This window comes from Salvelinus fontinalis, chromosome 7 (genome assembly GCF_029448725.1).
Source record: "Salvelinus fontinalis isolate EN_2023a chromosome 7, ASM2944872v1, whole genome shotgun sequence".
Lineage (NCBI taxonomy): Eukaryota > Metazoa > Chordata > Actinopteri > Salmoniformes > Salmonidae > Salvelinus > Salvelinus fontinalis.
Window position 1 is genome coordinate 63,272,375 of NC_074671.1, and position 21,868 is coordinate 63,294,242.

At 41.9% G+C, this 21,868-nt stretch overlaps 1 protein-coding gene across 8 annotated transcripts; it reads left to right on the forward strand.

The window, feature by feature from the left end:
• The first annotated feature begins 1,853 nt into the window (after positions 1 to 1,853).
• Positions 1,854 to 21,494, forward strand: LOC129860174 (gastrula zinc finger protein XlCGF17.1-like). Of its 8 annotated transcripts, XM_055930550.1 has the most exons (6): positions 1,864 to 2,095; positions 3,023 to 3,271; positions 6,941 to 7,150; positions 10,122 to 10,368; positions 16,653 to 16,898; positions 17,519 to 21,494. In XM_055930550.1, the coding sequence occupies exons 5-6, from the start codon at positions 16,799 to 16,801 to the stop codon at positions 18,349 to 18,351; spliced, it is 933 nt and encodes a 310-aa protein (XP_055786525.1). In that variant the 5' UTR covers positions 1,864 to 2,095; positions 3,023 to 3,271; positions 6,941 to 7,150; positions 10,122 to 10,368; positions 16,653 to 16,798; the 3' UTR covers positions 18,352 to 21,494. The 8 variants fall into 8 exon arrangements, with proteins under 8 accessions (XP_055786521.1, XP_055786525.1, XP_055786524.1 ...); XM_055930551.1 differs by lacking the exons at positions 10,122 to 10,368; positions 17,519 to 21,494 and adding an exon at positions 17,300 to 17,498 and having other exon boundaries at positions 1,865 to 2,095; XM_055930544.1 differs by lacking the exon at positions 10,122 to 10,368 and having other exon boundaries at positions 1,868 to 2,095; positions 17,519 to 21,489.
• Positions 21,495 to 21,868: the final 374 nt, after the last annotated feature.

The window sequence follows — 21,868 nt, forward strand, 5'->3', positions numbered from 1 at the left end:
TTTCAATTAAGTTCAGGAAGTGTCATGTAATTTGTAATCAATCAATTGTCATACTGCTCAGGGTTTGAGAATTAGTTGCTTATTATATCTCATGACGCCTGTTGATAAAACGTTTACTGGAGACAGGAGAACAAGAGGAGACAATAGGACGAGGTGGATAATTTTGTAATAAGGCCGTTTAATCTCATGTAAAGACATCTTAGTAAAATCTTGCAGCAAGGCTCTTTCTGTCTGACTCGTATGGAATCGTCCGGAAAGAGGTAGTTTAAGCAGTTGTACAGTTTTATATAGACAACAAGCAAAGTAGGTTGATCTGGAAGTCTGGCCTTCCGATTGGTCGATCTGGGTCTTGGGTAGTCCTGAACAGGCCTGGTGTCAACGTTCCATTGGTTCCTGAGATAGTTCTTTATTTTGAGCTCCAACCTTGAGTTGTGTGTGTCTGTGGTTGTCATGGGGAGGGGAATTGTGTGTGTCTGTAGTTGGTGTCTTAATAAGTCCAGCATATGTCCAAGAGAAATGAGGAGTATGTGTATTTTGTATAAAAGATGGCTTATGTTGAAATGTTATTACTAGTTTCCAGTATCTATTACAATTTCTTACACGCCCCTCCTCCCTGATTCTCTGCTGGGTCCGCAATATCAAGTGTGCCACGTGTGGCCTCAATAAAAGGATTGTTAAATTCTGAACGAACAGAGTAGAAACTCAGATTGACAACTAGTAAAAGCACACACCAGATTGCTTCAACCTACTCGACACGTCAGCTGCAAATACAACATACACGTCACACACTGACATATTTATACCTTCCATCTAGGCCAGGGGTGTCAAACTCATTCCACGGAGGGCCTAGTGTCTGCAGGTTTTTGGTTTTTCCTTTCAATAAAGCCCTAGACAACCAGGTGTGGGGAGTTCCTAACTAATTAGTGATGTTAATTCATCAATCAAGTACAAGGGAGGAGCGAAAACCCGCAGACACTCGGCCCCCCGTGGAATGAGTTTGACACCTGTGATCTAAGCTGATTCACCACCTCTAAGATAAACAATCAGTCTATTTCTCAGAGGACCTAAGTCTGTTCTTTTTACTGGCATTGTCATGGCCCTGCCTGTCCAGAGCAGCGTGAGCGGAGAGGTGTGTGAGATAGGACTGTGGTTAGTGTTGTTGGGGTGGGCCCCTCCGGACCTCCTCCCAGAGGTTTCTTCTCTCTTCAACTGTTGTCCTCATCTCCATGTTGAGTTCCACATCTCTGCTTGCCCTCCTTCAACAGAAACTAACCTGTTGCTCTTTACCTCCATCCTTATTAATACACAGCCAGAACATGTCTGGACACGTTCTGTACTTGCCTCACAGTAACTTTCCCAAAGTGCAATGAAGTAGCCATCTAGTGACAGGAATAAGTCTATTTCAAGTTAGAATCCAACATGATCCATAGACTATACTATAGGCCTAGGCTATACCAAGACCATGCTCAGAGAAGCAACGTGAAAAGTTATATTTATAAGAAAATGGACTTCCTTCCCTAGTTTTTGCACTGCTGGGATGGTGTATATAAAACTATATAAGACTCTTAAATAATTTAATTTAAATGTTAAATAGTATTTTTTGATCACAGAAACAATGAGAAAATATGAACAAATAAGTTCATAATGAAATGTTAATTATATAAAGCAGCCCGTGTAATCATCTGCCAGAGAGTAGCCACAATCGGCCAGAGACCCAAGCAATACATTTGGCCCAGATAACTCACATCGGAATCTGCCCGAGCTCAATCCCGGCATCCCAGCCATAAGTAATACTGCCTAAGGCGGCCCAGACTCGGGCCACATGACGTCGGCCGAGTCTGACTCTCAGCAGGAATCGGCCCAGATCCACTGTGCTAGCTGGGATGGGACAACATTCCACAGGCCACAATCAACAGCTTGATCAACTCTATGCAAAAGAGATGTGTCCCGGAGGAGGCAGCGACCCCTTCTCATGTAATGGGGTAGGGCCTTCCCAAGGATCCCGGAATGCACGGACGGTGTTAGTGGGGGAACAGGAAGTTCCGGACAGAAGCGCACCATTCTCCAGTGTAAAGAAAGCGCCAGAACGGTGCAGGTATGTAATAACACGTTTAAACTTTCTAATATCGAAAGAACATGTCATATAATTTTAGGTAATACATCCGTTAAGGTATTATCACGTTGGGTAAAGGTTTGATGTGTTATTTTTGTGTGAAGCCGAGTGAAGAACGTGATAACGATAACTATTTTACAAGTTACATAGTTAGAGCCTTTGGGGTTTGTCTGAGTGAATGTACATCGTTTTCTCAAAATCATTACATAAAGAATATATTTACTTGAGATTTCTGAATTCGTTTTACAAGTTATTAGTTTTGTGTAAAATTCACGAGCTGTTAAAATGGCGGCGCCCCTCGGTTTGTGTCAACAGACTTCAGTGCAGGCACTGAGGGTGCAGCAGAGAGAGACCATTTCACGGTTGCACTACTGTTTTGAAGCTGAATGTAATGATTATCAGTTTTCTACATGTGTACTAATATTCAGACACTAAGTTATCTTTGTCTATAAATATTACTATGGTGTGAACGGAAATCCTTTTGGTTTTTGATTTGAATAATACAGTGAAGACAAGGTTATTCAGGAAAATAGTACATAGTGCTGCCAAAACATACTGTAACCTGGTTCTAAATGGTTTTTGAGTCATTTATGCATTTATGCGAATTCAGGAAATCTACCATAGATTAAGAGCTGATTTAAAGCGTCAACTTTGTCTAATGTGAATTAATTCATGTTTTGTTGTCAATATTGAGCTGCCAGATCTATTGAAATGATGAGTGTTAGACTTGGACAGGAGCTCACCGGCGCTGAGTACCGGCACCTCAATAAAAGTACCTGTTATAGAATATTAGCTCAAAGTATTGTGGCGCTCCTGCCCCTAAATATAAACAATCTTTTTTGAGAGTAAAGAAAGTGCCAGAACTGAGAAGACAATTACTTTTGTGTCCGTTTCTCTTTATTACTACAGGCCGACTAGAATTACATCTGAGGCCGGTAACATCCACAGTGAGGACAGACCCAGCCTGCCTCTCTCCTTCCACACTGAGTCCAAACCTACAGTCACTGGGTCCTGATTGTGACATTGGAGCCCAGTTTGCACTGCAGGATCCAGAGATGGCATCAGTGAAGCTGGAAGACTGTAGTCAAACACTGGAGCTGAATGTCAACATTAAAGATGAAGAAGAGGAGGAGAAGATTGGGAAATCTGTTTCTCATGGTAAGAGCAGGTTCTATCTAACTAAGTTTGTGTTATCTATTCCAACTTCCCACTGTGCATGAAAAGTTACAGCTGAACTGTTTCAATAGATGTTAGATGATAGATGTTATTTCATGCTACTGAGACTTGCATGGTTTGACACCAGTATTGTCAGCGTTTGTTTTATTCACTGAGCTGGAGTGCTCAGAGAGTAGACAATCTGTCAGTGTTTTTTTTATAAATAAAACAAAAATTTCACCCCCCTTTTCGTGGTATCCAATTGTTAGTAGTTACTATCTTGTCTCATCGCTACAACTCCCGTACGGGCTCGGGAGAGACGAAGGTCGGAAGCCATGCGTCCTCCGAAACACAACCCAACCAAGCCGCACTGCTTCTTAACACAGCGCGCCTCCAACCCGGAAGCCAGCCGCACCATTGTGTCGGAGGAAACACTGTGCACCTGGCGACCTTGGTTAGCGTGCACTGCGCCCGGCCTGCCACAGGAGCCGCTGGTGCGCGATGGGACAAGGATATCCCTACCTGCCAAACCCTCCCTAACCCGGACGACGCTAGGCCAATTGTGCGTCGCACCACGGACCTCCCGGTCGCGGCCGGCTGCGACAGAGCCTGGGTGCGAACCCAGAATCTCTGGTGGCACAGCTAGCGCTGCGATGCAGTGCCCTAGACCACTGCGTCACCCGGGAGGCCATCTGTCAGTGTTTTAAAGTTCTATGACGTGAGTCTGTGTAGTTTCTAACCCTTGTGATAGTGAGTGGAGGATGACATAGGTCATAATTTTCATGACTTATGAGATACTTTTAGAATAGTTTTATTGTCTTTTTGACACAGCCTACTGATATGAATACATACAGTACCAGACTACTGATATGAATACATACAGTACCAGACTACTGATATGAATACATACAGTACCCGCCTACTGATATGAACACATACAGTACCAGCCTACTGATATGAATACATACAGTACCCGCCTACTGATATGAACACATACAGTACCAGCCTACTGATATGAACACATACAGTACCAGCCTACTGATATGAATACATACAGTACCCGCCTACTGATATGAACACATACAGTACCCGCCTACTGATATGAATACATACAGTACCAGCCTACTGATATGAATACATACAGTACCCGCCTACTGATATGAATACATACAGTACCCGCCTACTGATATGAATACATACAGTACCCGCCTACTGATATGAATACATACAGTACCCGCCTACTGATATGAATACATACAGTACCCGCCTACTGATATGAATACATACAGTACCGGCCTACTGATATGAATACATACAGTACCGGCCTACTGATATGAATACATACAGTACCCGCCTACTGATATGAATACATACAGTACCCGCCTACTGATATGAATACATACAGTACCCGCCTACTGATATGAATACATACAGTACCGGCCTACTGATATGAATACATACAGTACCCGCCTACTGATATGAATACATACAGTACCCGCCTACTGATATGAATACATACAGTACCCGCCTACTGATATGAATACATACAGTACCCGCCTACTGATATGAATACATACAGTACCCGCCTACTGATATGAATACATACAGTACCCGCCTACTGATATGAATACATACAGTACCCGCCTACTGATATGAATACATACAGTACCCGCCTACTGATATGAATACATACAGTACCCGCCTACTGATATGAATACATACAGTACCCGCCTACTGATATGAATACATACAGTACCCGCCTACTGATATGAATACATACAGTACCGGCCTACTGATATGAATACATACAGTACCGGCCTACTGATATGAATACATACAGTACCGGCCTACTGATATGAATACATACAGTACCGGCCTACTGATATGAATACATACAGTACCGGCCTACTGATATGAATACATACAGTACCGGCCTACTGATATGAATACATACAGTACCGGCCTACTGATATGAATACATACAGTACCGGCCTACTGATATGAATACATACAGTACCCGCCTACTGATATGAATACATACAGTACCCGCCTACTGATATGAATACATACAGTACCCGCCTACTGATATGAATACATACAGTACCCGCCTACTGATATGAATACATACAGTACCCGCCTACTGATATGAATACATACAGTACCCGCCTACTGATATGAATACATACAGTACCCGCCTACTGATATGAATACATACAGTACCCGCCTACTGATATGAATACATACAGTACCGGCCTACTGATATGAATACATACAGTACCGGCCTACTGATATGAATACATACAGTACCGGCCTACTGATATGAATACATACAGTACCGGCCTACTGATATGAATACATACAGTACCGGCCTACTGATATGAATACATACAGTACCGGCCTACTGATATGAATACATACAGTACCGGCCTACTGATATGAATACATACAGTACCGGCCTACTGATATGAATACATACAGTACCGGCCTACTGATATGAATACATACAGTACCGGCCTACTGATATGAATACATACAGTACCGGCCTACTGATATGAATACATACAGTACCGGCCTACTGATATGAATACATACAGTACCGGCCTACTGATATGAATACATACAGTACCGGCCTACTGATATGAATACATACAGTACCGGCCTACTGATATGAATACATACGGTACCGGCCTACTGATATGAATACATACGGTACCGGCCTACTGATATGAATACATACGGTACCGGCCTACTGATATGAATACATACGGTACCGGCCTACTGATATGAATACATACGGTACCGGCCTACTGATATGAATACATACGGTACCCGCCTACTGATATGAATACATACGGTACCCGCCTACTGATATGAACACATACGGTACCAGCCTACTGATATGAATACATACGGTAACCGCCTACTGATATGAATACATACGGTAACCGCCTACTGATATGAATACATACGGTAACCGCCTACTGATATGAATACATACGGTACCAGCCTACTGATATGAATACATGCAGTGCATTCGCAAAGTATTTAGACCCCTTGACTTTTTCCACATTTTGTTACGTTACAGCCTTATTCTAAAATTGATTAAATAAATGTTCCTCATCAATCTACACACAATACCCCATAATGACGAAGCAAAAACAGACTTCAGTCCAGGCAGTGTGGATGCAGCAGAGAGAGACCATTTTACGGTTGCACTGCTGTTAAGAAGCCAAATGTAATGATTAGCGGTTTTCTACATGTGTCATAATATTCAGACACGTTGTTTCTGTCTTTATCGATAAATGTTACTATGATGTGAACAGGAAATACAATTGGTTTTTGAAGTAAAACAGTGAATACAAGGTTAAGGAAAATAGCACGTAGTGCTGTCGGAAACACACTGTAACCTTGTACTAAATTGCTTTTGAGTCATTTATGCATTTATCTACTATAGGTTATGTTGTATCAAAAGTATTGTGGAGCTTCTGCACCTAAATATAAACAGTACCAGCTCCCAAAATGAGTATTGGCAACTATTTCAGTCCAAGTCAAGAACTGAATTAGATAATTGAACAAGAAAAAATAGAATATATTTTTTGAGAATAAAGAAAGTGCCAGAACTTAAGACAATAATGTTTGTGTCCGTTTCTCTTATACCACTTTCCGACTCAGGGATGACAAACCCAGCCTGCCTCTCTCCTTCCACACCGAGTCCAAACCTACAGTCACTGGGTCCTGATCATGACAGTGGAGGCCAGTTTTTACAGCAGGATCCAGAGATGGCATCAGTGAAGCTGGAAGACTGCAGTCAAACACTGGAGCTGAATGTCAACATTAAAGATGAAGAAGAGGAGGAGGAGATTGGGAAATCTGTTTCTCTTGGTAAGAGCAGGTTCTATCTAACTAAGTTTGTTGTTCGTTCCAACTTCCCACTGTGCATGAAAAGTTGCAGGAGAATGAGTGTGTAGTTACTAACCCTTGTGATGTCGAGTTGATGATACACCTTATAATTTTCATGACTTTTGAGATTCTTTAATAGTTTTTTATTCCCCTTTTGTATTGCACAGCCTTCTTACATGAATACGTACAGGTAGCCTAGTGGTTAGAGAGTTGGCAAGTAACTGAAAGGCTGCTGGATCGAATCCCAGAGCTGACAAGTTAAAAATTGTCCGTTCTGCCCCTGAGCAAGGCAGTTAACCCACTGTTCCCTGGGCGCCAGAGATGTGGATGTTGATTATGGCAGCCCACCAGCACCTCTCTGATTCAGAGGTTGGGTTAAATGCAGAAGACACATTTCAGTTGAATGCATTCATTTGTACAACTGACGCGGTATCCCCTCTCCCATTCGGAAAGTATTTAGACCCCTTGACTTTTTCCACGTTTTGTTACGTTACAGCCTTATTCTAAAATGGATTAAATTACAAATGTTCCTCATCAATCTACACACAATACCCCATAATGACGAAGCAAATTTGTTTTTAGAAATTTTTTCACATTTTATTCTTAAAAAAACTGATACCTTATTTACATAAGTATTCAGACCTTTTGTTATGAGACTCGACATTGAGCTCAGGTGCATCCTGTTTCCATTAGATATGTTTCTACAACTTGATTGTTGTCAACCTGTGGTAAATTCAATTGATTGGACATGATTTGGAAAGGCACACACCTGTCTATATAAGGTCCCACAGTTGACAGTGCATGTCAGAGCAAAAACCAGGCCATGAGGTCGAAGGAATTGTCCGTAGAGATCCATGAAAGGAAAAATTCACAAGCTGGTAAAATGGCAGCGCCCACTCGATCTGCGTCAACGGACTTAAGTGCAGGCAGTGTGGGTGCAGCAGAGAGACATTTTTATGGCTGCACTACTGTTTTGACGTTAAATGTAATGAATATTGTTTTTCTACATGTGTACAATTATTCAGACACATTTGTCCGTAGAGCTCCATGAAAGGATTATGTCGAGGCACAGATCTGGGGGAGGGTACCAAAACATTTTAGTTTTATTACATTTTTTATTGAACCTTTTGTTTAACCAGGCAAATCGGTTAAGTACAAATTCTTATTTACAATGACTGCCAAACCCGGACGACGCTGGTTCCATTGTGCGCCGCCCTATCGGACTCCCAATCACGGCCGGTTGTGATATAGCCTGGAATCGGACCAGTGTCTGTAGTGACGCCTCTAGCACTGAGATGCAGTGCCTTGGACCGCCGTGCCACTCGGGAGCCCCTTGAAGCATTGAAGGTCCCCAAGAACACAGTGGCCTCCATCATTCATTCATTCATTATTGTTTTACACATTTACTAGTTCCAATTAGGACAATCAACAATTACAGAAATACTTTATTTATTTTGGTGCAGCCAGAGGAATTGATTGAAATAGACGAGGGAATTTGGGTAGAATATTGATCTTAATGATATTTATTATACCAATAATAGATACAAGCAGTAATGTTAATCTGTTGATGGATTATGTTACATTTGTTACCATGGGTACATAATTTGTTGAGTTGTTGTGATTTTAATACAAAGATATGTGAAACTTTGTTCTGTATTCACAAATAGATGCTGTACAACTGGATTCAGTATCTTGCTTGTTGAGGAAAAGGATGGAAGGTTTGGTTTTATTAACTTTAAGCACAAAAAACAGACAAGTTATTAATTAAATTGGAGAGGGAAGAGTTCTTTCGATCTGTTAGGAATGAGAGGGTATCATCAGCATACTGGTCCACTCAATGTTCAAAATCGGATGTTTTAATTCCACTAATTGACGGTTGGGCCCTTACTGCAATGGCAATGTGTTCTATAGCTAAAAGAAAGAGTCCTAGACTGTCTAGACATCCTTGTCTCGTGCCCCGAAAAATCTTAAAAGGTTGTGAAATCAAGTTGTTAGTGGCAACATCTGTGGTGGGGTCTGTCATATCTTAATCCATTTTACAGAAGTAGTTCCCAAATCTCTTAAGCACTTAAAATAAATAAGACCACTCAACTCTATCGAATGCCTTGTGCACTATGTTTAGTACTCTCCTCACATTGTGAAAACCTTGGTTTTTCACGAAGCCATTTTGGTCTTTGTGTATTAGATATGGGAGAACTCCATCCAATCTCCTGGCTGAGGCTTTAGCACTAATTCTTTAGTTCAGAAGAGAAATCGGTCTGCACTTTCACATCTTGTTGGGGATTTATCAGGCTTCAGAATGAGAGTAAAACACTCCTTAGAGAGGAGGGGAAGCAACCTTGCTGAAAGGATTCAGCATACAGTCCATTGGGAAATTATTCAGACCCTTTTGTTACGTTACAGCCTTATTATAAAATTGTTTTTTTCCCTCATCAATCTACACAATACCCGATAATGACAAAGCAAACACAGGTTTTTAGAAATTTTACCAAAATTATAAAACAACTTAAATTTTTTATTTTATTACATTTACATAAGTTTTCAAAACCTTTACTCAGTACTTTGTTGAAGGACCTTTGACGGCGATTACAGCCTTGAATCTTGAGTATGATGCTACAAGCTTGGCACACCTTTATTTTGGGAGTTTATCCCATTCTTCTCTGCAGATCCTCTCAAGCTCTGTCAGGTTGGATGGGGAGCGTCGCTGCACATCTATTTTCTGGTTTCACCAGAGATGTTCGATCGGGTTCATGTCCGGGCTCTGGCTGGGCCACTCAAGGACATTCAGAGACTTGTCCCGAAGCGACTCCTGCGTTTTCTTGGCTGTGTGCTTAGGGTAGTCGTCCTGTTGGAAGGTGAACCAAAGCCCCAGAATTAAGTCCTGAGTGCTCTGGAGCAGGTTTTCATCAAGGATCTCTCTGTATCTTTTTTCTCATGGTCTGAGTCCTTTTAGGTGCCTTTTGGTCAAACTCCAAGCGGGCTGTCACGTGCCTTTTACTGAGTGGCTTCCGTCTGGCCACTGTACCAGAAAGGCCTGATTGGTGGAGTGCTGCAGAGACGGTTGTCCTTCTGGAAGGTTTTCCCCCATCTCCACAGAGGAGCTCTGTCAGTGACCATCGGCTTCGTCGTCACCTCCCTGACCAAGGCCTTTCGTTCATATCCTTGGACTAAAGTGATTGCACATGATGTTCGGCTTGCACGTGAGTGTCAAAGGGCCTTTGGGTAACGAAGCACATATTCAACGGTGTCCCTTTTTCTCACGTAGGCTGTTCATATCTGATCTTTGATACTTTTTTTGGTTTGTAAATGTATCATGGTATACTACGTTAACGCTATATGTGAGGGCCATTTTGTTACTTGGTAGCTACTAGCAACTGTACTGCCAATTGGTCTGAGGAGGTCACAATCACCTGCACGAACCAAGAACAATTGGCAGGCAAATGTTGTATTAATTATGTATCAATGAATTGAATGTATGTAGGCTGTGGAATCCCACACACCAGTACAGTAGGCTGTGGAATCCCTCATACCAGTACAGTAGGCTGTGGAATCCCTCACACCAGTACAGTAGGCTGTGGAATCCCTCACACCAGTACAGTAGGCTGTGGAATCCCTCACACCAGTACAGTAGGCTGTGGAATCCCTCACACCAGTACAGTAGGCTGTGGAATCCCTCACACCAGTACAGTAGGCTGTGGAATCCCTCACACCAGTACAGTAGGCTGTGGAATCCCTCACACCAGTACAGTAGGCTGTGGAATCCCTCACACCAGTACAGTAGGCTGTGGAATCCCTCACACCAGTACAGTAGGCTGTGGAATCCCTCACACCAGTACAGTAGGTTGTGGAATCCCTCACACCAGTACAGTAGGCTGTGGAATCCCTCACACCAGTACAGTAGGCTGTGGAATCCCACACACCAGTACAGTAGGCTGTGGAATCCCTCACACCAGTACAGTAGGCTGTGGAATCCCTCACACCAGTACAGTAGGCTGTGGAATCCCTCACACCAGTACAGTAGGCTGTGGAATCCCTCACACCAGTACAGTAGGCTGTGGAATCCCTCACACCAGTACAGTAGGCTGTGGAATCCCACACACCAGTACAGTAGGCTGTGGAATCCCACACACCAGTACAGTAGGCTGTGGAATCCCTCACACCAGTACAGTAGGCTGTGGAATCCCACACACCAGTACAGTAGGCTGTGGAATCCCTCACACCAGTACAGTAGGCTGTGGAATCCCTCACACCAGTACAGTAGGCTGTGGAATCCCTCACACCAGTACAGTGGGCTGTGGAATCCCTCACACCAGTACAGTAGGCTGTGGAATCCCTCACACCAGTACAGTGGGCTGTGGAATCCCTCACACCAGTACAGTGGGCTGTGGAATCCCTCACACCAGTACAGTAGGCTGTGGAATCCCTCACACCAGTACAGTGGGCTGTGGAATCCCTCACACCAGTACAGTAGGCTGTGGAATCCCTCACACCAGTACAGTAGGCTGTGGAATCCCTCACACCAGTACAGTAGGCTGTGGAATCCCTCACACCAGTACAGTAGGCTGTGGAATCCCTCACACCAGTACAGTAGGCTGTGGAATCCCTCACACCAGTACAGTAGGCTGTGGAATCCCTCACACCAGTACAGTGGGCTGTGGAATCCCTCACACCAGTACAGTAGGCTGTGGAATCCCTCACACCAGTACAGTAGGCTGTGGAATCCCTCACACCAGTACAGTAGGCTGTGGAATCCCTCACACCAGTACAGTAGGCTGTGGAATCCCTCACACCAGTACAGTGGGTGGAGGTGTATGCAGATAAAAGTTGGATGCGATCCGCTAACCAAATCCCAAAAGAAGGACGTAAATGCACGTCGCTTGACCCGTATAGAGAATGTGAAAAAGGAGAAAAGTTTCTCTATTATTGATGTTTGATGAAGTGTATCTACCACCCTATGTAAAGCTGGGATATATAAGATACCCCATAAGAGAGTTGGTGTAAAACCTGATGCAATGGAAGAAATGCAAAAGGTTTTGCCACATGTCACGTGTTTGCAGACGGAAGGAATATGTTATTGTAGAGTATGTGAATGTAAAATTTTGCCACTGTGGTGGGGGTCATATTCCTGAATTCCCAGACTGCCCTGTTTAGGGTGAAAGAGGTTGACGGGTCAAGGATCAGGACTGTACAGCAAATCTCCTATGTGGAGACAGTGACGAGAGTTGAAGGGGCAAGAGGCCACAGTTCTGAAGCAGATATGGTGTTGGATGCACCGCAACTAGTTGCAAATGTTGTACGTCAATCAAGTGATCTGGATACACTTATTGTGAAGGTGGATATTTTTGTATTTATAACCACAGTTATTAATTGTACTGCACAAGAGGTCCAAGAAGCTGGACATCATATCTGCAGCTGATAAGTTGTTGAGCCTCCAAGACTACAAGGACTACTGTCGCCAGATAATGTTCCGCTCTTACAGGATCCTTCTCAGCCTGTGTAGGGACCTGATTAGAACAGAGAAGCAGACTGATTTAGTTTAATTTACATTTCGTTATTGGTAGTTTGTATGATTGTTCAGTGTATACAGTATTTATTTCAAACATATGAACGCAACATGTAAAGTGTTGGTCCTGTGTTTCATGAGGTGAAATAAAAGTTCCAGACACAAACTATTTTCTCTCAAGTTTTGTACACATTTGTTTTCATCCATGTTAGTGAGCATTTCTCCTTTGCTAAGATAATCCATCCACCTGACAGGTGTGGCATATCAAGATGCTGATTAAATATCAGGATCATCATTACACAGGTGAACCTTGTGCTGGGGACAAGAGTAGGTGCTTGGCAGCAGCTAAAGGGGAATCCTAATTAATACAAATACAAAAATGCTATTCTAAAATGTGCTGTTTTGTCACATAACACTATGCCACCGACGTCTCAAATTTTGAGAGAGCATGCAATTGGCAAGCTGACTGCAGGAATTTCCACCAGAGCTGTTGCCAGATAATTTAATGTTAATTTCTCTACCATAAACCGCCTCCAACGTTGTTTTAGAGATTTTGGCAGTATGCCCAACCAGTCTCAACTGCAGACCACCGTGTATGGCGTTGTGTGGGCGTGCGGTTTGCTGATGTCAATGTTGTGAACAGAGTGCCCCATGGTGGCATCAGGGTTATGGTATGAGCAGGCATAAGCTAGAGACAACAATCACAATTGCATTTGTCGATGGCAATTTGAATGCACAGAGATCCCATGACAAGATCCTGAGGCCCATTGTCCTGCCATTCATCCGCCGCCATCACCTCATGTTTCAGCATGACAACGCATAGTACCATGTCGCAAGGATCTGTACACAATTGAAAATTCTGAACATGTCCCAGTTCTTCTATGGCCTGCATACTCACCAGACATATCACCCTTTGAGCATGTTCGGGATGGTCCGGATCGACGTGTACGACAGCTTGTTCCAGTTTCCTCCTATATCTGGGAATTTCACACAGCCATTGAAGAGGAGTGGGATAACATTCCAGATGCCACAAACAACAGTCTGATGAACTCTATGTAAAGGAGATGTGTCCTGGAGGAGGCAGCAGCAGCTACCCACTTCTCCAGTGCTTCATTTGTAAATTGGGAGGTGCTGGAACCAAATGTGAGCCTGAGAGAGGGGGTCTGAGGAAGCAGAGCACATATTAAATAAAATACCTTTATAATAAAGCATTGCATGCATTATCATGGCTTTAGCGTACTGGCATAGAGCAGTGGTGTGGCTCCGCTTGCAGTTGCACACATGGAGTACATTTATTGTAGCCTAGAGTCCTGGAAAAATGTGGCATTTTGTAAACGGATTTCATGCAATTCTACATAATTTGAGATGACTGGGGACTTTTGCAGAATCTTTTTTAATACCTCACAAATGACTAAAATGACAGACTACTTTGACACAGATCAATAAAAACAACCGCGTCTCTAATCCATCAATAGCCTGTGATAGACTGCATCCAATTTGCTGAGTAGAGTATTGGAAGCTATTTTGTAGATGACATCGCCGAAGCCAGGATTCAGACACGGCAAGGACATCAGGGTTGGCGGAGCCTAGGTCAGGTGTGAGGAGAAACACATTGTACAATATGAGGAGGAAGTTATAGTCCTAAACAAGCTTTCCAGTTTCACTGACTCACCCAATGATGTTCAGCTCACTCACCTGCCAAAAGCTCATCTCTCTCTTGCTTTACTTTGTAAAACAATGCTGTTCTCTCAATAGGCCTATCTGGAAGTTGATAACTTGGTAACATACAGACAGACTAGTATTTTATTTTCAGCAGGATCCATTTGCTTTACAGCCTGTGTTTTCCAGCAACTGTATAAGAAATATTGCTAAAGGCATGTTTTGGCTGTGTGCTGTTCACTGACAGATTTGCCACATGTTCCTGACTGTCACATCACATGCCTTGTGATTTGGCTACACACAATCCACAGCTAGGCTATTTTATTTAAATTAGCTATTGATCCTCTGTGGCTAAATACTCCTAGTGTAGTATTGGGAATTATTTAATTTCTTTCTGAACAGCTTCCCACAGCTATTATTCTATTAGGAAATAAATGAAGAAGTGCAATGCTGGAGAGATGAGTTGCCGGCTCATGTCTATAACAGCACAGAGAGGGAGAGAGGTCATAGAAAGTGAATCTCATTTTAGTTCTGTGAGAGATACAGGCGTGCTTCTCTCTCACCACAGTAATGGCCACGCCTTGGTCTAAATAGGCTACAATGTTGCACAAACCATTAACCTGGGACGACCCAACATGAATACATTCTTAGAATATCAGGCACGTTTTCACATTACGATTTTATGGGCATGACAATTACAGAGGAATCCAAATGTAATTACTCTGGTTTTATTAGGATTTTTACATTGCAAACAGTGGAAATAATTTTTCATGCCACGAGTTAGGCTACCTGATCCTGGGAAACGGGTTCCCGGAACAAAAGACTACAAAACTGAGAGGTGTGGTTGGATCCGGCTCAAATTAAGCACCGACCTTTTCATATTATGGGGAGGATCCCTGAATGCATGGACGGTTGCACCAAAGATTTTTTTATAACTACACCAAGATAGACCACCGATGAGTCATAGCGGGCAGTGCCAAGCCCGAGCTATTGGCGCATTCTAACACACATCCTGCATATTTCTTTTAGGGAACGACTCTGTGAAGAACTTGTGTGCAATAACTCAATTCGCCTCAGCGTTCCTTCTAGATAACGTGATTATTTAAAACTTTTGCAAAGGGTAAAGTCTACAAAACGTTGTCCACTCTGTTCATAAAAGATTTTAGTTTTGGGAACAGAAAACTCTATTAAGATCAGATGTTTCATAGATTAGAACATTTGCAGAATGTCGTCCAAAATCCATCTCGTTCCATCTTCTCCCACTGCCGGCCAGTGGGCTTCCTCTCACTACCATATTTGACAGTGAGTGTAAATGCTAAGCGGATGCTTCACATTTACACATCCTGTGAAATATCTGTCTCATTGTTCTATCTGTGGCTGCACTGTGGTAGTGGGGGAACAGGAAGTTCCAGACAGGCACACAACATTCTTCAGAATAAAGAAACGCCAGAACTGTTATGTTAAGAAGATTACCTTTTGTGTCGGTTTCTATGTAATACTACAGGTATGTAAAAGCACGTTTAAACGTTCTAATATCAAAAGAACATGTCATACCATGCTAGGTAACATCTGTTAAGGTATTATCACGTTTGGTAATGTTTTGTTATTTTTGTGTCAAACCAAGTGAACGTGAAACTATTTTAAGTCACACAGCTAGAAACTAGATTTGTCTGAATGGATGTACATAACTTCTTCAAGGTAATTTAATAAAAAATCTATTTGAGATTTCTGAGTTTGTTTATCATGCTATTGGTTTGTGTGAAATTCACAAGCTGGTAACATGGTGGCGCCCATTCTATCTGCGTCAACAGACTTCAGTGCTGGTGCAGAGACTATTTCACCAGTTTCAATTTCACCAATTTCAATTTCACCAGCTCTGATTATCATGTGTAGTAATATTCAGACACATTCAGTTTCTGTATTTATCTGTAAATTATGGTTTGAACAAGAAATGTGATTGGTTTTTGATGTGAAATACAGTGAAGCCAGTTATTCAGGAAAATAGTACATAGTGCTGCCTAAAACATACTGCAACCTTGTACTAAATGGTTTTTGAGTCATTTATGCATTTGGGAAATCTACTATAGGTTTAGTTAATTTACGTTGTGTGGAGTAATTTTAAAGCGTGTACTTTGTCCAATTTGAATGAATTAATGTTTTGTTACCTACTTCATCTTTTGAAATGAGTTGGACAGGAGCTGATTACCGCCACCTCAAATTTCTTGTGTTTGAGAAGAAATATAATATATATTTTTGAGAGTAAAGAAAGTGCCTGAACTGTCAAGACAATAACTTTTTGTCTGTTACTCGTTGCTACTACAGGGCGACAAGAATTAAGTCTGAAGCCGGTAACATCAACAGTGAGGACAAACCCAGCCTGCCTCTCTCCTTCCACACTGAGTCCAAACCTACAGTCACTGGGTCCTGATTGTGACAGTGGAGCACAGTTTGCACTGCAGGATCCAGAGATGGCATCAGTGAAGCTGGAAGACTGCAGTCAAACACTGGAGCTGAATGTCATCATAAAAGATGAAGAGGAGGAGAAGATTGGGAAATCTGTTTCTCATGGTAAGAGCAGGTTGTATCTAACTAAGTTTGTTGTTCGGTCCAACGTCCCACTGTGTATGAAAAGTTACAGTAGAACTGTTTCATGATGAACTGTTTCAATGAGAAGGTAGATGTTATTTCATGCTACTGAGACTTGCATGGATTGACACCAGTATTGTCAGTGTTTGTGTTATTCACTGGGCTGTCTGGAGTGTTCAGAGAGTAGACTAAAGAAGTGAAGTAGACAAACTGCCAGTGTTTTAAAGTTCTATGAAATGAGTCTGTAGTTACTAACCCTTGTAATAGTGAGTGGAGGATGACACGCCCCTTTTTAGCTTTCAACTCTTACCCACTTTTAGAATAGTTATTTTCCCCTGTATTGTACAGCCTACTGATATGAATACATATGTCACCCGGTACAGCAAGAAGAGGCCTGGTTCCTCTCTGCCTTTCTTCCAAGGATCCTGCTTTCTAGGGATTTTTCCCTGGCCACTGTGCTTCTACATCAGCATTGCTTGCTCTTTGGGGTTTTTAGGCTGGGTTTCTGTAATGCACTTTGACATTTGCTGATATAATAATATACATTTGATTTACATGTATATCACACCAACTGACTGGTTCTTCTGATGTTGTTCACACAGGAGACCATGTTGAGACATTCTCTACATCCAGAGATAAACAGCAGGAAAATCATGAAACTAAGAGGTCTCACCTCTGCCCACATTGTGAGGAGATTTTCCCAATTCTATCAAAGCTAAAAATACACCTTAAAATACACACAGGAGAGAATCCGTATTCCTGTACTGACTGTGGGAAGAGATTCACAACATCAAGGGCTCTGACAGTTCATCAGAGAGTGCACCCTGGAGAGAAGCCTTACTCCTGCCCTGACTGTGGAAAGGTTTTCTCTCGACTGGGCCACTTAAAAAGACATGGACATATACATACAGGAGTGAAGCCTTTCTCCTGCTGTGACTGTGTAAAATGCTACACAACATCATCTGAGCTAAAACTTCACCAGAGAGTGCACACTGGAGAGAAGCCTTACTCCTGCTCTGACTGTGGGAAGAGTTTCTCTCGACAGGGTTTTTTAAAAGCACATAAACTTATCCATACAGGACTGAAGCCTTATTCCTGCTCTTACTGTGGGAAGATTTTCTCTCAACTGGGCCACTTAAAAAGACATGAACGTATACATACAGGAGTGAAGCCTTACTCCTGCTCCAACTGTGTAAAATGCTTCACAACATCAACTGAGCAAAAAGTCCACCAGAGAACCCACACAGGAGAGAAACCCTACTCCTGCTCTGACTGTGTAAAAAATTTCACAACATTAACTGAGCTAAAAGTCCATCGGAGAACACACACAGGAGAGAAGCCTTACTCCTGCTCTGACTGTGGAAAGAGTTTCTCTCAATCGTGCCACTTAAAAAGACACCAAGGTAAACATAAAGGAGAGAAGCCTTACCACTGATCTGACTGCACAAAATGTTTTAAAACAACAGCTGAGCTAAAAGGTCATCAGAGAACAGACACAGGAGAGAAACCTTACTTCTTCTCTTAATTTGGCAAAAGTAACTCAAGTAAAATTCTAAAGGTATTTGGTTGTAAATATACTTTAGTATCAACAGTAAAAGTGAATAATTTCAAATTCCTTAAATGAACCTCTACGCGATGGGTGTCCCTTAACCAGGACGGTTGTTGCTAACGTGCGCCAATGTGACAAATGATGTTGTATACAACAGCCAACTTTCCAGAACATAGACATGACTGTATATGGGCATATTTATGTACCTACATTCAGTAATCTTGCTCTGATTTGTCATCCTGAGGGTCCCAGAGATAAAATGTAGCATAGTTTAATTTGCTAAAATCTATTTTTATGTTCAAAATGTAGGAGCTGGGTTCTACATTTTGAACCCCTGCTGTCTCTGGCACCACACCCACCCTGCCCAGCCATCTAGATGTGTGAAAGTTAGTGTGTAAGCTAATGATCCATCATGTATGACATTCCTGGCAGTGTGTAAACTTAAATGGTTTATTACCATAGCATTTTTGTATGTTCTCTATTGTTTGGTACTTAAATGTATCAATTGACCAATTCAGCACATGTGGGGCGAACTCCTGGCAGACTTGATACAGTGCAGTAATGTAATTCTTCCCTGGATCAGTCAGAACCTTTGCATACAGTGCTGCCATCTGGTGGCCAAAATCAAAATTACATCTAAACTCCAATCTGAAAGTATGGCCTTTCTCTTGCATTTCAAAGATGAAAAAGAAAAACAGTTTTTTTTATTGTATTATCTTTTTACCAGATCTAATGCGTTATTCTCCTACATTAATTTCACATTTCCACAAACTTCAAATGATATCAAGAATATGCATATCCTTGCTTCAGGTGCTGAGCTACAAGCAGTTAGATTTGGGTATGTGGTTTTAGGCGAAAATTTTAAAAGGTGTACGCTCCTTAAGAAGTTTTTAAGCAAACCAGACAGCACAATTGTGTTTTATTTTTTATATTACGGATAACCAGGGGCACACTCCAACACCATTTAGAAGCAAAGCATTTGTGTTTAGTGAGTCTGCCAGAGCAGAGGCAGTAGGGATGACCAGGGATGTTATCTTGATAAGTGCGTGAATTGGACAATTGTCTGTCCTGCTAATCATAAAAAATGTCATGAGTACCCTTGTGTCAGGGAAAGTGTATGGATTAAAAAGTATTATTTACTCTAGGAATTTAGTGAAATAAAAGTAAAAGTTGTCAAAAATATAAATAGTAAAGTACAGATACTACTTAAGTAAAAATGATTTAAATAACTATTTAAGTACTTTACACCACTGCATGCATCCACGCTGTGGGGCAGCATTGCAGGTTAGTGGTGTGAAGATGTGTGGTGTTTTTCCAGGGCACAAATTGGACCCCTTTTTAAATGTTGAGTAACTTTTGAATGCCACAGGATATCTAAACATCATTGCCAATCAGGTGCATCCCTTCATGGCAGCAGTGTATCCATATGCAAATGGATTTTTTCAACAGGATTATGTCTTATGCCACAAGGTTTGTCCAGGAATGGTTCCAAGAACATTACTTCTTTGTCCATCTGTGGGAGGAGATGGAACGAGCTATTCGGAGTAGATCCATTCTCAGCCAACTTGACACAATTGTAGGAAACATTGGAGTCAACATGGGCCAGCATCCCTGTGGAACGCACTCGACACCTTGGACAGTCCATGCCCCGACGAATTGAGGCTGTTCTGAGGACAAAGGGGGGTGCAACTCAATATTAGGAAGGTGTTTCAAATATTTTGTACTAGGGATGCACCGATATGGCATTTTTGGCCAATATGATATCTGATATTTTCCTTGCCAAAAGACCGATACCAATAACCGATATTTAACATTTTATCGGCCTTTTAAGCATTCTAGTACAGTTAAATCGTTAACACACACACACACACGGACACCGCGGTCTGCAAGAGGCGTCACTGGAGTCCCTGGTTTGAATCCCAGCTGTATCATATCCGGATGTGATTGAGAGTCCCATAGGGCTGCGCACAAATTTCCCAGTGTCGTCCGGGGTAGGCCGTCATTGTAAATGAGAATTTTGTTCTTAACTGATTTGCCTAGTTAGGTAAAGGTTACACACACCACACCGACCAAAAAGTAATTTTGTTGGCATTTACGAATGCCCCATTACCAGTAAAACATAATCATAACCTATTTCTTTCCGGGGCTCGACCAGTCGGCGTCACCCACGACAGAGGACGTATGATATGTCAATGGCAATGAATTCCATTATCTTGGCGTTAATGGATTTCGCCTTTGAGTTGTCTCTCTGAAATGTTCTTACTCTTTTCAAATGACTGCTTGACTTGAACTTGTTTAGTTGTTGGAAGTGTGCGCTTAGTATTTTTCTGCTTTTGTTCTGTGTAGTGCTGTATTTTTCGTGGCGTCATTACGTCATCTACCTACGTTATATAGGTATGCATGTCAGCATTAACATCGGTTTTGCACATCGGTGTTAAATTAGACATCGGCCGATGCCGATGTTTGCATTTTTAGCTAATATCGTCCGATTCCGATATGCTCAACGATAGTTGTGCATCCCTATTTTGTACACTCCGTGTATATCATAAAGATGGTGTAATGATCAGTTTTTAGCACTAGTTTGGGTGGATTATTTTATTACTAAACAACTTGTTTAAGCTATGAATCAACTACTTTTGTTTATTAAATTGTATTTTAATACTAGATTCATTATTTTATTAATTGATGATGAATATATTTGAATAACTATTGAAATTAATTGATCTGATGGAATGTAGCCTAGCGGTTAAGAGTGTTGGGCCAGTAACTGAAAGGTTGCTGGTTTGAATCCCAAGCCGATTAGGTAAAAAAAACTGTCATTGTGCCATTGAGCAAGGCATTTAACCCTTATTTGTCCAGTAAATCGCTCTGGGTAAGAACATCTGCTAAATGACAAGAATGTTATGAAAAATGTTTGTACATGAATTTATGATGGGCATTCCTCGTGTGTAATTAAATGAAATAACTGTTTGAAGTTAAACTGTATATATTCTGGCAGGGGGCAGATTGTCGGCACAACACCGTCATCGAACTACCATCTGTAGTAACGCGCCACTCCATCCAAAAAGTTTTTAATGCCTTGCACAAAGTATCAAAATACTAAAATAAAACTTAAACAGGACTCTTAAATAATTTAATTAAAATGTTAAATAGTATGTTTTGATCACAGAAACAATGAGAAAATATGGACAAATAAATTAATAATGAAATGTTAATTATATAAAGCAGCCCGTGTAATCATCTGCCAGAGATTAGCCCCAATCGGCCCGAGTCCCAAGTAATCTGCCAGAGAGTAGCCACAATGTGCTAGCTGGGATGGTACAACATTCCACCGGCCACAATCAACAACTTGATCAACTCTATGCAAAGAGATGTGTCCCGGAGGAGGCAGCGACCCCTTCTC

What these genes read in the sequence shown, in the direction of transcription:
- LOC129860174 (XM_055930544.1), top strand. Translation starts at nt 3,169, where the DNA reads ATGGCATCAGTGAAGCTGGAAGACTGTAGTCAAACACTGGAGCTGAAT. An exon ending in TGGGAAATCTGTTTCTCATG is followed by an intron (nt 3,272 to 6,940) that starts GTAAGAGCAGGT and finishes TTTCCGACTCAG; the next exon opens with GGATGACAAACCCAGCCTGC. An exon ending in TGGGAAATCTGTTTCTCTTG is followed by an intron (nt 7,151 to 16,652) that starts GTAAGAGCAGGT and finishes TTGCTACTACAG; the next exon opens with GGCGACAAGAATTAAGTCTG.